This window comes from Erpetoichthys calabaricus, chromosome 16, assembly GCF_900747795.2.
Source record: "Erpetoichthys calabaricus chromosome 16, fErpCal1.3, whole genome shotgun sequence".
Taxonomy (NCBI): domain Eukaryota; kingdom Metazoa; phylum Chordata; class Cladistia; order Polypteriformes; family Polypteridae; genus Erpetoichthys; species Erpetoichthys calabaricus.
This window is the reverse complement of record NC_041409.2, coordinates 71,451,055-71,468,431: the sequence shown is the minus strand read 5'-3', so window position 1 is coordinate 71,468,431 and position 17,377 is coordinate 71,451,055. Positions and strand designations below refer to the sequence as shown.

The 17,377-nt window shown below is 37.0% G+C and overlaps 1 protein-coding gene across 2 annotated transcripts in view; it reads left to right on the top strand.

Annotated features, from left to right (window-relative positions):
• Positions 1 to 17,377, top strand: part of rpap1 (RNA polymerase II associated protein 1) — a 90,018-nt gene that overhangs the window by 16,117 nt on the left and 56,524 nt on the right. For both annotated transcript variants that reach the window (XM_028821450.2, XM_028821449.2), the window contains exons 5-7: positions 7,034 to 7,202; positions 9,442 to 9,594; positions 12,707 to 12,886. In XM_028821450.2, the coding sequence (XP_028677283.1) occupies positions 7,034 to 7,202; positions 9,442 to 9,594; positions 12,707 to 12,886 (502 nt within the window). The remainder of the gene's footprint in view (positions 1 to 7,033; positions 7,203 to 9,441; positions 9,595 to 12,706; positions 12,887 to 17,377) is intronic.

The window sequence follows — 17,377 nt, the reverse complement described above, 5'->3', positions numbered from 1 at the left end:
CTTCATAAAACTACTTCAGTTCATTGATATTTTTGGTTTGTCTTATATCAAGTAAGGATGTAAAGACTGGTACTTTAGGTTAGGATTATAAGGATAGATTTTCTCCCTCTATATTTTCACTTGACCATTATCCTAATGGATTGTTCTAATTTTAATCTTTCAAAAACAATTTGTAAAATTCAGTATTTAAAGAAGTAATCCACCAAAAAAAATGACAGTATATTATTTACCCCATGTAGTTTGCAGTGATGGCTGAAATCTCATGTTTTCATGCAGAATGAATGTAAAAACCTTTATGGTATAATATAAACCAGTGGTGGCCAATGCTGTAAAACAGCAAACGGCGTGAAAAACATCCATGGAAAAAAAAAATTAAAATCCACATGTCAGTTTCCAGTCGTTTGCTTAAAATGTGCAAAACGCATCCATTTTTGCTGCAATATTGTTAAGTAGGAATTTATGGGAAAGTCGGTGTACATCTTGAATAGGAAAAACTAATCACATGGGATAGTGTTTTTGAATTTAAGATATGCCTCTCCCCTTCTTTCATTGGTCAAGAGTCTTATGTTTATTTCTTAAAGGGAATTCCTTGATAGATGACATATGTGAATTTAAAATATCTAAAGCATACAAAAATCAATCAGAAGCAAAAATCTATGATTTTGCTTGAAGAATATTTGTTGCAGAACATACGTATTTAATATAAAGGGGAGCACCACACATACAGGATTTCTTAATGTCATAGTAGCTTTGGACAACAGTAAACCAATAACTATGACAGAATGGTACTGATAGTGAAAAAGCAACAAAATCCTTTTAAAATCATTGTTGTACAAGTCTTATAAAAATAATGGAACACCTGGCATATTAAATATAAATACAATAAATGAGATTTGGGGGAGCAACAAGAGCAAGATTATTTATGCTGAAAATTTAAAAACAATGGTATATAGTATGTTTTTATACTTTTTTATATATACATGTGTGTATTTGTATGTATTTTTTGAGTGGAATTAACTTTCTCTTTATTCCTTTTGGATGTACAGGCTGATGTAATCCTAATGTTCCCATTTGTTTACATTTACAGTGGTGTGAAAAACTATTTGCCCCCTTCCTGATTTCTTATTCTTTTGCATGTTTGTCACACAAAATGTTTCTGATCATCAAACACATTTAACCATTAGTCAAATATAACACAAGTAAACACTAAATTCAGTTTTTAAATGATGGTTTTTATTATTTAGGGAGAAAAAAAATCCAAACCTACATGGCCCTGTGTGAAAAAGTAATTGCCCCCATTGTTAAAAAGTAACCTAACTGTGGTGTATCACACCTGAGTTCAATTTCCGTAGCCACCCCCAGGCCTGATTACTGCCACACCTGTTTCAATCAAGAAATCACTTAAATAGGAGCTGCCTGACACAGAGAAGTAGACCAAAAGCACCTCAAAAGCTAGACATCATGCCAAGATCCAAAGAAATTCAGGAACAAATGAGAACAGAAGTAATTGAGATCTATCAGTCTGGTAAAGGTTATAAAGCCATTTCTAAAGCTTTGGGACTCCAGCGAACCACAGTGAGAGCCATTATCCACAAATGGCAAAAACATGGAACAGTGGTGAACCTTCCCAGGAGTGGCCGGCCGACCAAAATTACCCCAAGAGCGCAGAGACGACTCATCCGAGAGGTCACAAAAGACCCCAGGACAACGTCTAAAGAACTGCAGGCCTCACTTGCCTCAATTAAGGTCAGTGTTCACGACTCCACCATAAGAAAGAGACTGGGCAAAAACGGCCTGCATGGCAGATTTCCAAGACGCAAACCACTGTTAAGCAAAAAGAACATTAGGGCTCGTCTCAATTTTGCTAAGAAACATCTCAATGATTGCCAAGACTTTTGGGAAAATACCTTGTGGACTGATGAGTCAAAAGTTGAACTTTTTGGAAGGCAAATGTCCCGTTACATCTGGCGTAAAAGGAACACAGCATTTTAGAAAAAGAACATCATACCAACAGTAAAATATGGTGGTGGTAGTGTGATGGTCTGGGGTTGTTTTGCTGCTTCAGGACCTGGAAGGCTTGCTGTGATAGATGGAACCATGAATTCTACTGTCTACCAAAAAATCCTGAAGGAGAATGTCCGGCCATCTGTTCGTCAACTCAAGCTGAAGCGATCTTGGGTGCTGCAACAGGACAATGACCCAAAACACACCAGCAAATCCACCTCTGAATGGCTGCAGAAAAACAAAATGAAGACTTTGGAGTGGCCTAGTCAAAGTCCTGACCTGAATCCAATTGAGATGCTATGGCATGACCTTAAAAAGGCGGTTCATGCTAGAAAACCCTCAAATAAAGCTGAATTACAACAATTTTGCAAAGATGAGTGGGCCAAAATTCCTCCAGAGCGCTGTAAAAGACTCATTGCAAGTTATCGCAAACGCTTGATTGCAGTTATTGCTGCTAAGGGTGGCCCAACCAGTAATTAGGTTCAGGGGGCAATTACTTTTTCACACAGGGCCATGTAGGTTTGGATTTTTTTTTCTCCCTAAATAATAAAAACCACCATTTACAAACTGCATTTTGTGTTTACTTGTGTTATATTTGACTAATGGTTAAATGTGTTTGATGATCAGAAACATTTTGTGTGACAAACATGCAAAAGAATAAGAAATCAGGAAGGGGGCAAATAGTTTTTCACACCACTGTATTATAGGTTCATTAGCTTCATATATTCATTAAAAAATCAATTAATCAGGTACTCTAAATTCATAAAGATTTTAAAATGGAAAATTGTTTATTGATTGCTACTCCTGGTGTTGGGATTAACCCTATAAAGCTTTAAAAAATGATAGCTTTTTAATAGATCCCAAAACTGATGTGTGAAATGGCAACCCCAGGCTCTGCTTGTTGTTGTTTTTTCCCTGTACTGTGAACACACTAGAAAATAAACATCAAAATCATTTAGTCTTATTCACATTAATGCTCAATTTAGATTAAGATATTTTTAGTGAGAAAACAGTCACTTTTTGCATGTGTTTATTTCAGTCATTATCTGAACTCTTTTCTTTTGATGTCTATTCATCTGGCTTTTACAATGACCTTTTATTACACTGGACCACAAATTAATTTCAGACAATTAAAGGAGTCCTATATCGGCCTTTTATAGCTAACAAGATGAACATTACTAATGAGACTGTACGGTGGTTATTTTCTTCTGCTCTCACCAGCAAAAGATACATTTGCACTTATTTAAATCCCCAGACAAATCTTTAGAAAGTATAATTATTAATTTTTATTATTTCTCTCACTCTTGTGCTTTTTGCAGTGTGAGTTTTATTTCTGATGTATTTTAACAGTACAGTGTTCAGAAGATCTCCATTTGAAAAATGAAAATATACTTTTTTTTAATCTTTTTGTGTTGCAAGAGTAGCTATGTAAAGGCTAATGAGAAGGCTCACATTAATGATTAAACCACTCATAAAATATTCATGCTCTTTAAAGTGCAGAAGAGAAAGAGAGATGGCATCTTTGGCAGCACAATGAGATTAATTGGTGGTTGTTAGGTGCTAGGCATATACTGTACAAAGATTCACAGTAGTATTGTGGCTGTTGTGGAGTGGAGCTGACTGGCACAAACATATAGAGGAGGCATTGTGTAATGCTGTGACAGTCAGAGATAGGAGCATTATATTGCTGGCTACCAGCTCTTTAGTAAATTATGTGGGTCTTGCAAGCAAGTAAGAATTTAACTGCACTCTGTACAAAAGACAAATAACATGAATTTCTAACTTTTTTTAACTTATTTAAATAAACAGTAAAATTAAGTTAATTAAGGAGTTCAAAATGATTCAAGACCTAAATGCTAGACTTTCAATCAAACTCATCTTTAGCACTTTAATTTGAACAGCATTACATCAGCCAGACTTGTGCGTCTGTAAACTCACGACCATCAAAACAACTTAATGTTATAAAAGCAATGACAAGTCAAGCAAAATTATACCTTGTACTGGCTAAAAAGATTACAATATGGAAGCTTTCTATGCAACACAGGCCCCTTCTTCATGCAAGATGTAATACATATGGATGTCCCTGTATTTATATAGACACTAGGACAGATAGAACATTGGAAACCCTTTAAGTGAGACATCCTACATGTAAAAAATTAATAGACCTCTCCAGGCTAAAATTAATTTAGCAAGAGAGGAGAACAATGCATAGTCAAAATGCGGTTCTTGTTGTCTTTGTTTTTATATTCCAGAAGGTTGTCTCTGGTAATGACAGTAGCTCTTCTTATTTGAGTGTCTGTTGTTTTAGGAGTAAATCCTTGTCTGATGAAATCTTGTCCAAATTCCTGCAGTTGTTTATCTTGGTCTGTCAGGTCTGAGCAAATAGGTTGTAACGTATTGCTTGGCTGAAAATGATGGAGTGCCTTATATGCTTGGGGTGGAAGCTATCACTTCTCTGTTAGGTCCTTCTATCTGTTGGTTTGTGAAAAAACAGAAGTTACAAGGGTGTTATCTTTCAGTTGAACTGTGATGTCAAGGAAGTTGACTTCTGTTTTTGAGTAATTTAAGCTTCAGCTTTATGTTGGGGTGGAAAGAGTTATATTAGGTATGAAAATGGAGGAGTTCCTTCTCGCTGTCAGTCCAGATTATGAAAATGTCATCTATGTAACAGAGATACAACGATGGTTTTATTACAGATGCTGACATAAAATCATCCTCCCAATTTTGTCATAAATAGGTTTGCATAGTGAGGTGCAAACTGACAGCCCATTGCAGTCCCCATTTATTGCAAGTAAAAGTCTTGTCCAAATGAGAATAAGCTGTTTGTCAGAGTGAATTTTATCATTTGTATAACTGACTCCGTGGGTAAATCATGTTGTTTAAGGTACGTTTCACATGTCAATGCGCCATCATCATGGGGGATGTTTGCGTAAAGTGCCTCAACATCCATTGTGGAATTTGTGACCAGTAAGGTTCCCTCAGGTAAGGGGCCTATACCAGACAGCTTTTTTAGGAAATCAGGGAAGTCCTGGATGTAGCTGGTTGTATTGTGGGCGAGGGGTTTTGAAGATGTGCTCCACCCATCCTGAAACATTTTCTGTAAGGGAACCAATTCCTGAGATTATAGACATAAATGTTAACGTTACAGGTTACCTTATGTGTATTAGCTAATCATGTATCTTTTCTTATATGGTTTTTAGAATCTCTTATAGCATTAGTATTGATTGTTAATCTAAACCTTTTTCCCTGATTTTTAAAAAGGAGAAAAGGTGATGATGCACATAGAATATCTGTGATAAATGTGTTATAAAGAATACTTTATGTCAGACCATAATACTCAGCACAATCACTCTATGTAATTTTGCATTTATTGACCTTGTAATTTTGCTTAAAGTTTTTTTTTATGCACGTAAGTAACTGAAAATATTTGGTGCTCTTCTCAATTACCTTTACAATATGATAAAAAGTACAAGTACAGCTGGAATGTAGTGAATTATTTCACTGGTGATAACACAACTTAATATCATTTTTTTACAGTAAGTTTTGACTTTGAGTTAATTTTTTTTATTATTGGCTCTGTTGCCTCACAGCTCCAGTTTACTGGGTTCAAATCATGTGCCCGGCTGCTGTCAGGGTGGATTTTTTTTTATCTCCCTGTGCCTACATGAATTTGTCTATGGTTACTCTGATTTTCCTCCCACATCTCAAAGATGTGCATATTAGGTTAACTCGTGAGACTAAATTGGCATAGCATGTGAATTATCAACCCATCACTCAACCTGACAGAAGGGCTGTGATGAAGCAGGTACTGCTCCATGCTCCCTCTTCTAGCTCTGGGAGCCTCTTGAACCCAACAACATTGGTAATGTGACTGGATGAGCTGGCAGATGAGGACTTGAAACAAGGAGATGGTGTAAAAGTGTTAGTGCTCTCGCTCGCTCCTGCTCCGACTTTTTTCTCTTTCTCTTTTTTCTTTCTGCCTTCTTTTTCCGCTAACCTTTGTTCTATCTTGTTCTGTCACTCATGCTTCTCCTTTTTATAATGGGGACATGACACGGGTGTGGCGATTAGCAGCTCCCGGCATCAATTACGGACACGGGCGATCCTGCACCTGTGCACTTCAGTGTGGAAACGCCCATGTCCGCATAGCGCCTGGAAACCACTCCTGCCACACTACCACGCCCCCTCCTTAAGCTGCGAGTGCGGTGATTATTTATTTAAAAACTGTTTAGAGCCGCGGACCCGCTATATCACAAGGGCATCCCTCTAAGAATGTTTCTTGCTTTGAACTTGATGTTATTGAGGTAACACCAGTGAGTTTGAGAAGGTTGTCTTTATTAAGACACTTAATTCAGATCTTTCTACCTTTGATTGTGGTATTATTGTTAACTTGAGCTTTACGATTAGCTTGATTACCTTGTACTGATTATATTTTGATTTAAAATGTATTACCATTTTATTTACTTGCTGCACTTGCCACTAATTAATCATTTATCTGCAATAAAAGAAAAATTAACAACTAGAAATGTTTAGCTTCAGTGCAGTTATGTTTGTTTTTTAAAAGTAACATGTCTACTTTTGAAAATTGTTTCTGTAATTGAAGTGTAGAAATTAAAAAATATATGAAACACAGGTTTTTCTCAGTATGCTAAAATGGAAACAACTGAATAATTTTAATACATATGATCTTAACCTGTATAACAGCATTATGAAAATGGGAGAACAGGCCTTGTCTGAATTAAATTCTAGAAAAGGGACAAATTCTACATCAGTTCTTATAACTACGCACTTTTCCGTGACTTCTAGGAGCACTTACATTAAATTGAACGTGGTCAAAGGGGATAAGTAGCTTTGGAAAGGTTGAGAATCTTGGTCTAATGCATGCACAGTTGTTGCCACTGGAGTCCTGTATTATTTGCTCTTCAAATAAGTTCTGGTTCTTTGAACAAATAGATTATAATTGTATATTTTATTGAACATATTGTTTAAATATCTAAGGACAAATGCATACTTTTTACTTTGGTTTTAGATACCTTCTCCTTTGGGCAGAAAGAGTATATTTGCACAGAAAATGATGCTACAAAAAGCTAAAGAAAATGGCCTGCTAGCCAAAGAAGCATCACAGTCTGCCATGGAACGAATACCCACTAGGGCATCAGATGATGTGGAGATGAAGATGCAGATACATCAGCATCCTGGTAAAGTGTTTTGGTGGTTGTTTCAAATTGCAGATTTGTTAAAAAACAGCTTTGTGGCCATGATTTCCAACTTTGTCTCATACAAATATAGTTTTTAACAACCTAATTTTGTGTTAGGACAGTATAAAAGTTTTCTTCTTCTTCTCTTTGCCTTGTAAATAGCAGAATATCAACTTCATAGTTAGCATATACTCCTAATCTGTAGATAGCCATTTTACAATAAATATGGTAAGGGGATAGAGTAATAGTTGATTAGAATGTTTTGTGTAAAGATTCAGGAAAGTGAGAGAAGAAATGTCTAAATCTGTAAAAATGTGTGTTTAAGTGATGTCATTTGAAATTGGAATTTTTTTTTAACTGCTGTCGTCTTCTTCTTTTGGCTGTTCCCATTAGGGGTCGCCACAACAGATCATCTTTGTCCATATTTTCCAGTCCTATGCATCTTGCTCACAACCAATGCAATCTCTCCTTTCGGGCTTTGTCTCCAAACTGTCCAACTTGAACTGACCCTCTAATGTACTCGGTTCTATTCCTGACCATCCTTGTCGCACTCAATGCAAATCTTAGCATCTTTAAGTCTGTCACCTCTATCTCTGTCTCCTGTCTTTTTGTTAGTGCCACCATCTCCATCCCATATAACATAGCTGGTCTCACTTGTAGTCCTTTCCTTTCACTCTTGCTGGTATCCGTCTGTCACAAATTACTCCCGACACTCTTCTCCACCCACTCCACCCTGCCTGCACGCTCTTCTTCACCTCTTTTCCACAATCCTCATTACTCTGTACCGTTGATCCTAAGTGTTTAAAATCATCCACCTTCGCCACCTCTTCCCCCTACATCCTCACCATTCCACTGACCTCCCTCTCATTTACACACATGTATTCTGTTTTGTTTCTACTGACCTTCATTCCTCTCCTCTCTAGAGCATATCTCCACCTTTCCAGGTTCTCCTCAACCTGCTCCCTACTCTTGTTACAGATCACAATGTCATCTGCAATCATTCATGGGTACTCCTATCTAATCTTCTCTGTCAACCTGTCTATCATCATTGCAAATAAGAAAGGGCTCAGAGCTGATCCTTCATGTAATCCCACCTCAGCCTTAGACGCATTAGGCACTCCTACCACAGATCTCACCACTGTCTCACTTTCCTCGTACATATCATGTACCACTATTGCATACTTCTCTACCACTCCCGACTTCCTCATACAATGCCACAACTCCCCTCTAGGTACCCTGTCGTATGCTTTCTCTAGGCCCAGAAAGACACGATGCAACTTCTCTTGGCCTTCTCTGTACTTCTCCATCAACACCCTCAGATCAAACATCGCATCTATAGTGCACTGGCATGAAACCATACGGCTGCTCTCTAATCATCACCTTCCTTCTAAGACTAGCTTCCGATACTCTTTGCCATAACTTCATGCTGTGTGTCATCAGGTTTATCCATTTATACTTGCTACAGTTCTGCACATCACCTTTATTCCAGTACACTACTTCTCCACTCCAAGATTAAACAATCTGGTTAAAAACTCCACTGCCATCCCTGCTAAACACCTCCATGCTTCCACAGGTATGTCATCTGGACCAACAGCCTTTCCATTCCTCATCCTTTTCATAGCTGTCCTTATCTCCTTCTTGCTAATCCATTGCACTTCCTGGTTTGCTATCTCCACATCATCCAACCTTCTCTCTCTCTCATTCTCTTTATATGTCAGCCTCTTAAAGTACTCTTTCCATCTGCTCAACATGCTTTCCTCGCTTGTTTCCATCATTATTCTTTATCACCCTAACTGCTGCTCATCTTTCCCAGCTCGGTCCCTCTGTCTAGCCAATTAGTGCCGGCCTTTTTCTCCTTCGTTAGTGTCCAACCTTTCATAAAACTCATCATACACCTTTGGCACCTCTCTCTTCACCTTATCTCCTTGCACTCCTGTCTACTTTTTTCATCTCTCTGACTATCCCACTTGTTCTTTGCCAGCCTCTTCCTCTGCATACTCTCCTATACTTCCCCATTCCACCACCAAGTTTCTTTGTCCTTCTTCCTCTGTCCAGATGTCACATCAAGCACCCTTCTAGCTGTCTCCTTTGCAACTTCTGCTGTAGTTGCCCAGCTATCTGGTAACTCTTCACAGCCACCTACTGCCTGTCTTATCTCCTCCCTGAACTTCACCTTACAGTCTTTTTTTTAAACTGCTGTAATTATTTATATTGACCTTACATAATTCATTATGCACAGATCCTACATCAAGACTTATTTCAGGGGATGGTCTTGGTAAGCCAGATAGTGCCTCAGAGGTGAAGCAGATTCAATGGGAGAATGAGCAGCGTCTCAAGAGCATGTCAGAGGTTGAGATTCTGGAAGAACAGAGAAAGCTGATCTCGCAGCTTGGTAAGTTTAAAAGGCTGTGTGGAAATACTACTAAAGATGTGGAGCTATATTGAGTTTAAACAATTTAATATTTCTGGTGAAATAGTAAATAGGGAAAATAGATTTTTTTTCACTAACCTGTAAACCAGGGGTGTGCAAAGCCATTCCTGGAGGGCCGCAGTGGCCGCGGGTTTTTATTCCAACCCAGTTGTTTAATTAGAAAACAATCCTTGCCAATAATTACATTTCATGGCGTTTTAGTGCTTTAACTCTGCTATGTCAAGTCATTCTCAAATCCTAGATTTTTTTTTCCATTCTAAAGATATCCAAATATTTTGAAGTGTAAAACAGATGGGTAATTCTCAGTCCTTGACTTTTTTGTCTTCTCTTTCCTTCCAAGTATTTAATTAAACCAAATAGTGCATGATAAATACACACAGGTGTAAAGGGTAACAAGCAAAATGGATAACTGCTGGTTTCTTTTGTCATTTGCATCTTATTGCTAATAAGGAGCAATTAAAAACCAAGAATGCAGCTGTTTAAGACTTAAATAAGCAATAAGGGTTCAAAATCTTAACGAGGGAGATAACTAAAATGAAGCAGAAGTGTTTCTAGAGCAATTAGTGCTTCTTATTAAGCAATTGGGTTGGAACAAAAGCCTGCAGCCACTGCGGCCCTCCAGGAATGACTTTGCACATCCCTGCTGTAAACAGAGAAACATTTTTATAAGACTGTTTTCTACCCTTCACAGAAAGTGACACTTTCTTTCTTGATATTATGAATGGTTATTTTGAATATCTTTGAATTCTGATATCCTAACTTGATACATAAAGGTTGTGAAAAACATTAAATCCAGGAAAGAAAAAATATTTTTCAATAAAGATAGTCATTGGTGTTTGCTATAGTTGTCTTTTCACAAGGGCTATCAAGAGAAGGAGAAGTGGTGTGTTGTTTCTTAAAGGAGATTATTCAAGTATTCACATGCAATCAAGTCTAAATTTGATTTCTTTTTTTATATAAAGTATTTTATGCAGTGGACTGGCACCATGTATACAGCTGGTTCAGTGTGTTGTAAACAAAGGTCTGTCACTTTTTCACTTAATAAAGAGTGTGATTCCTGTCAGTAAGTGTGGTGGGTATAGTGTGAAGAAAAATAAAGTGCTGACCTAAAATGTCACAACACTAATGTTACTTACTTTTGTTCTGCTAGAGTTCCACTTTGGAATGACTGTATCCTAAAACATAAAGACGATTTTTTTTGTAAACAGATTTATATTTTTAATTAGGTCCATGTCTAAAATATATTCTCTTTTGGTAAATAATTTTAGTGGTCTTAAATTTGGTTTATTTTTATTGAGTACAATTAAATATTCAGTGTTTAGCTAGGTGGTTTCAAAACAGGTGACAGATCTCAAGTGATTTTAGTGACAGAGAGGAAAGTACTTTCCATTTATTTTTAAAAACTGAAGCCATCAAACTTTGGAACAGTTTTGCAAATTTAATAGTAGAATTTAAAAATTCAAGATGCTACACTATTTTAAATTGGAATTGTACAATTGGTCTGAAGATCCAGTATGGGGACACTTTGGTATCAGATAAATGCCATGATGCTCACTTGCCAGACATCACAAAGCATCCATTTCCTCATTAATACTTGCACTCTGGAAGACTTGGCTCTGAAATAGTTTGTCTTAGGTTTAAAACAAGTTTTGATACATAATATTTTAAAAACCTATTAAGTAACTTTTCTGTTTTGTTGAAAAATATAGGAAGTTCTCTTTTAGAAGTATTAATTACATAATAACTTGTCGTTTAGTATTTGCAGTCCAGAGAATTTATCAGATAAATAGACAAACTTTCACTTCCTTTATATGGATTTATGTTGGACTTCCTGGTGGCACAATAGTATCTTGGCACAATATTCAGTTCTCGCCATTTCCAAGACACCTTGACTTGGTGTTCTGTTCTGCATAATGTTGCTGTTTGCTTTTAAATGAGTTGGCAAGCAGTAATGAGGCTGTATTCACAAAATGATCATGAAATCATGAAAATTATGATAAAGTCTTATAGTACTACTATGGAATAATTATGCAGTATCCCTGTAAGCAATGAATCAAGTATGTGCTTTTAAATTAAAAAAAAAAGCAGAATAATTCATATTTTGTATTAAGCAACAAAACTAAGATTTCTTCTGTTTAACTTGAAAATGTATTAAAAGTGTTCTACTTGTCCTTGGGTACAAATTTCCAGTGAATGTCACCCAGCAGGGATCCTTTGAGTGTTTCTACTTTTATGTGGGGAACTGTCAGAATAGAGTATTCAGTACCCTGACCAGTGTAATGCTTCAGGGCAAGCCCTTTCTCCGAAATCCAAATATCAAGCAGGAATGACGTGGATTCTGCCTCATAATTACACTTTTCCAGGTGAAAACAATATCTCCCCTTTTATAAAAAAACATATACAGTACAAGAAAATTTAAAGCAAGCTTCTGTTTTATATCTGAATTACTTCTCTATGCATCTTTAATTACTTAGAATTAAATCAACAGTTCTTGATTTATGGGATAATCCTCTTAGTTTCTTTGTGGATTTAGCTTTGTGATGCTTTAAGGTCTGACTTGCCCTAATAGTGTATTTATTTATTTAAGTAAAAGTAATTTAGTTACTAGTACAGTGCTGTAAGATTGCTTGCCATCTCCTAGTTCTAGTTTTTCCATCCATTTCCATCCATTAAATGAAAATAATTAAATTAATTTGCAGTCTCACTGGCTGCTGTTTTGCCCTACCTTCTCTTCACCATTAGATAATGTGTTGATAAAGACAAAAAATGTACAAATGTAAGGACCACTACATGGTGTGTTAGTTAAAACACTGATTAAGTTTTAGTTGCAAATATACTGATTAAATAAAAATTATTCAATAAGATCATAAGCACCCATCTACCACTCCTTATGTCAGTCTACCAATAAAGCAGTCTTCTCTCCAAAGCAAAATTCAATCAATCTGGTTATATTTCATTTGAAAGCTATTTATATATCAATATATGTTTATTGTGTCATTGTTGTTCATTGTTGATTTTTTTTAGCCAGTCAATGTAAATTAGGTAATTGGTGGCAGTTTTGCTTTTCATTTAGATCCTAGGCTGGTGGCTTTTGTAAAGTCCAAGATGTCTTCAGCCTCTTTGACAAACACAGATTTAGAAATGAGTAGACCGGATAAGCAAAGATCAGAGAATGAAGAAATTATGGAATTGGAGACAACGGCAGAAATGGAGGATGAAAGCAGTGACCGAGACTTATGTCCTCCAATAACAGGTGAGGATTAATGGCATGATAGGGTATCTTCTCTACCCTTTTGGTAATTTTATACCTTTCTGGGGTAGAAGCTGAGAGATTTAGCCAGTGGGTGCAGAGCTCTGTTGCTTGCAATATTCCTTGTGTTTTCTCTAACATAGTCTTGCTCACTTGCAATATTTATTCAGCTTCTAATCTATTGCAGAAATGAGCTTTATACAAGGTTGTTTTTTGAAAGCAGGGATGACAGTTATACTAATCTATTTAATCTAAAAAGTTTATAAAACCTGGAAAATAAGGGTGTTCTAAAACTTTTGACCAGTACCGTAAGTTATTGGATGTGTGAATTTTATATCTATTTTAAACTGTTGATATTTCATGGAAAAAGAAAATTAAAAGAAAATTTCAGTGATCTGACTAAGAAATAATAAACTAACAACTGTGATGCAGATATTTTGCATATGAGCTGCTGAGATTTTAAAATTAAAACACGAGCCACTTTCAAGTAAAGTACAGTGAAACCTCGGTTCACGACCATAATTCGTTCCAAAACTCTGGTCGTAACCCGATTTGGTCATGAACCGAAGTAATTTCCCCCATAGGATTGTATGTAAATACAATTAATCCGTTCCAGACCGTACGAACTGTATGTAAATATATATATTTTTTAAGTTGTTAAGCACAAATATAGTTAATAATACCATAGAATGCACAGCGTAATAGTAAACTAAATGTAAAAACGTTGAATAACACTGAGAAAACCTTGAACAACAGAGAAAACTAACACTGTAATAGTTCGTGCTATAGCGCTACGAACTGATCGCTAAAAACACTTTTTTTAATGAGTTTTAAGCACAGGGAAAAAAAATGAACATTTGAAAAATCCGTAATTTAATAAACCACCAAGAAAAGTAACATTGCAACAATGCACGCTACGAACCAATCGCTGTAAACAAAAGTGAAAACAAAAACAAGCCCAGTGCATTCTTTAACTGCCTTCCTACCTTAAGCATCCAGCCCTCTCTCTCTCTCTCGCTCTCTCTCTCTCGTGTGTATGTCTCTCTCTCGCGCGCCTGTGTATGTGTCTCTCTCTCACGTGCCTGTGTGTGTGTATCTCTCTCTTGTGTGTGCGTGTGTATCTCTCTCTCGTGTGTGCGTGTGTCTCTCTCTCACGCGCCTGTGTGTGTGTGTCTCTCGCAAGCCTGTGTGTGTGTGTCTCTCGCAAGCCTGTGTGTGTGTGTCTCTCTCTCTCGCGCGCCTGTGTGTGTGTGTGTGTGTGTCCCGCTCTTTCTCACTTGCTCGCTTGCTGCACAGGAAATGCACAGGGAGAGACTGAACATGTACAAACCGGTGGTAACTGGCTTTATCGTTGTCACAGGTGGCTGGGTGCGGTCAGCAATCAGCCGCCTATTTAAGGAGCCGCCTCCCTGCAATCAAGGCTGGAGTCGGGTGAGGAGGAAGACGAGGTCGGTGCAGAGGAGGCGAGGAGAGGCCTGACGTGAGAGACAGAGAGAAAGAGAAGAGGCTAGTGAGAGCCTGGACATTGGGAGACTGTGGGGCTTGGTGGCGGTGCACTTAGTGACTGTAAATAGTAATTGGGTATAATAAACGTGGTGATGAGTGGAAACGTGTCCTCCTGTGTGTGTCCAGGCTGTCCTATTTCACATCGTATACCGAGTGTGTGGTTGTGAACAGATGCAAAAGTTTGGTGAACTTTTTGGTCGTAAACCGATTTGTTTGTGTTCCGAGACGTTCATGAACTGAGGTTCCACTGTATATAGTTTGCCTGGATTGCATCTTCTTGAACTCGGATCATTAATTATCATGAAATTGAGGCAACAACAAAATTGGTACAAACAGTGCTTTCAGCATTTTTTTTTTTTTCAAGAAACAAATCACGTAATAAATAAATAATACATGATAAAAACAAGTGCTCTTCTGTGTAGGAAAAATCAATACATAAATTGAAATCATGAATAGAACCCAGTCTATCGCCGAGCCTAGTGTGTCTCTCTCACCTGTCTCATCTGCACACCCTCCTTGGCTCTTTGTAGCAGATCAGAGATGCCGGCATGTTCAGTCAACCATTAAGTGCCTTGCATCACAGCCACCTCAGTCAGTATTAGCTGGGATGCTCAAAGCCCAGCTCCAACATCCAACCACCATCCTTTGGCATATTTGGTATGACCTTTGAAGCCATTAGCCGCTCTTGGTTTGTGGCATGCAATTATTAGCAACTTGCCCCTAGAGCAATGTTTCTCTGTCTTCTCTTGGAGCCACCTCCTGACTGCCATGCCTCTCTGTCCACTTCTCCAGGTAACACTCTCTAGTTCTTTCTGACTTTTTTTTTTTTTGCTCTTGATCTCACCCTACCTCCCAGTCTGTCCTACACAGACTTTTATACCTGCTTGGGTGCAGGTGATCTACTTTATGACCTATGGAGTGTCAATGAGGAAACCGACAGAGATGATTGCATTCACATTTGAATTTGCCATCAGTTGATTTCCCCATTAAGCGTCCCAGGGCCACATGGCATTGGACTCACACCTACACTCACAAGCCTAAGCTGCACTGTTTTCATTGAAAAACTTGGACTGCCACAGACCCCTAACTCACTGCAACACATATATCCCCAAAATGTGTCACTAAAAAATTGGGGTAATTTAGAAGATTCTGTGAGGTCTATATTTTAGCAGTCATCATTGAAAAAGGGATTTCCTATTGGTGTCTTTATATACAGAAGTCATATGGCCTAGAGCTGTACCTCATTGGCATTTACACAGAGCTCGACGTGATGCCTGTGAATAAAATATCCCATGGAAGTTAGTAAACCACACTGTAAAATGAACCAGGCAAGGAACAGAACAGAGAAGCATAAACTATACAAATATTTTATTAATTTTCAAAAGTGAAGCCTAGTTCGAAATAGACTCCAATGCTGCTATTACTTCGGAATGGTAGCAATTTGCAGAATTAGAGGCTTGATGCTAAAATCTCTTTTGCTTAATAGTTTCAACAACTGTTGCATGTTTTGAGACTTTTTCATTATCACGAAGGAACTCTTCATTTTCCAACATTTTAGGACAATTTTAGCCTAAAAGCTAAAGTTTTAGTACTGGCTTGTTCGTTTTACTGCAAATCATTTTGGTCAGTGTTTTCCTAAACATTTCTGAGTTTCGGGATTTCATTTCATCCTATTTATTATCAGATGTTAATTACTTTCTATAAAGAGACTACATTTTTACAGTTTTCAGTATTTAATATGAAAGTATGGCAATTTACTAACTGTCTTTGTGTTACTTGACTGTGGAATTTAAACAACAGTTTTGTGCTGTATTTAAAGGGAATAATTTGTTTTCTGTATATTTTTTAGATTTGATACTTCTGTTTTTTCACATCGTCTATAATACAACAGCCAGTACATATTATCATTTTCACTTGTATTTCTTGTATTTTCAGTTGTAAATGATAAGTATTTAAATTAATTATAGAAATAACAACAAATGAATTCTTAAAGTTTAAACACAATTAATACGTAAAACAAAAAGCCATGCTAAATGGAATATTTCTTAAACTCAATCCTGGAATTGCTTCTAAACAGTTTTCTGTATGAAGTATAAGTCAAGAGACATAAGGAAGAACTGTTCATGCCCTTTTATTTACTGCCAGTAACGGCACACTGCACGATAATGTGCAGTCAATACACTTGACTTGAGCATTCATAGTTTTCATACATTTTCTCTGTATGTTTATCATTCATTTGCTCAGAGGTTGATGCGCTTGCTGCTTCCTGAGCAGCTCTTCTTTTCTCCACCCTAGCGGCTCGCTTCTTCTCTTCTTTTGTTGGCATATTTTCGCGTTAAAACTGACTTGTGTTTCAATTACTTAGTACATTTTATTTAATTTTTCACTTAAGCTGGCACTTAAGTCTTCAATCTGCCGCAAGAATGATTTAAGATATGAAGAGGTAGGGTAAGTGACGGGGAAGGTGGTAGGGAGGAGAATGGTGCCCTGCTGAGAGTTGATTCTTCAATAAAATAAAATAAGAATAAAAAGAGGAATAACCTTGGAGGTCAGTCATCACCCCAAAAGCAGATAGTAGACATCACGTAGTATATGTGTACCAAATTTCAGATCAGTAGGTTAAATGGTTTATGAGCTACAGGTGATTTAAAATCCTGGACAGACAAACGAACAGCCTCAGTAGCGTATTATATATAAAGATATATGTATGTACTAATCAGTAGGTGGTTGCTTCGGTAATAGACAAGGATAAAGCAAAAAGAGTTTAAAATTTAAGTAACATTAGGGATACTGAATCCATGAATGAAATCTAAAAACCTTTGATAAATTACATTGACAAGTAAAAAAAAGAGACTAAGAATGTATAGGATCAATAAATATGAAAACTGTAACATATTTAATTTCATCCAATTTCCACCTGTAATCAATTATTTGGTTAAAATGAAAAACTTAAGGCAAAGTGGTACTCAAGGACCAAGTTTGAGAAAC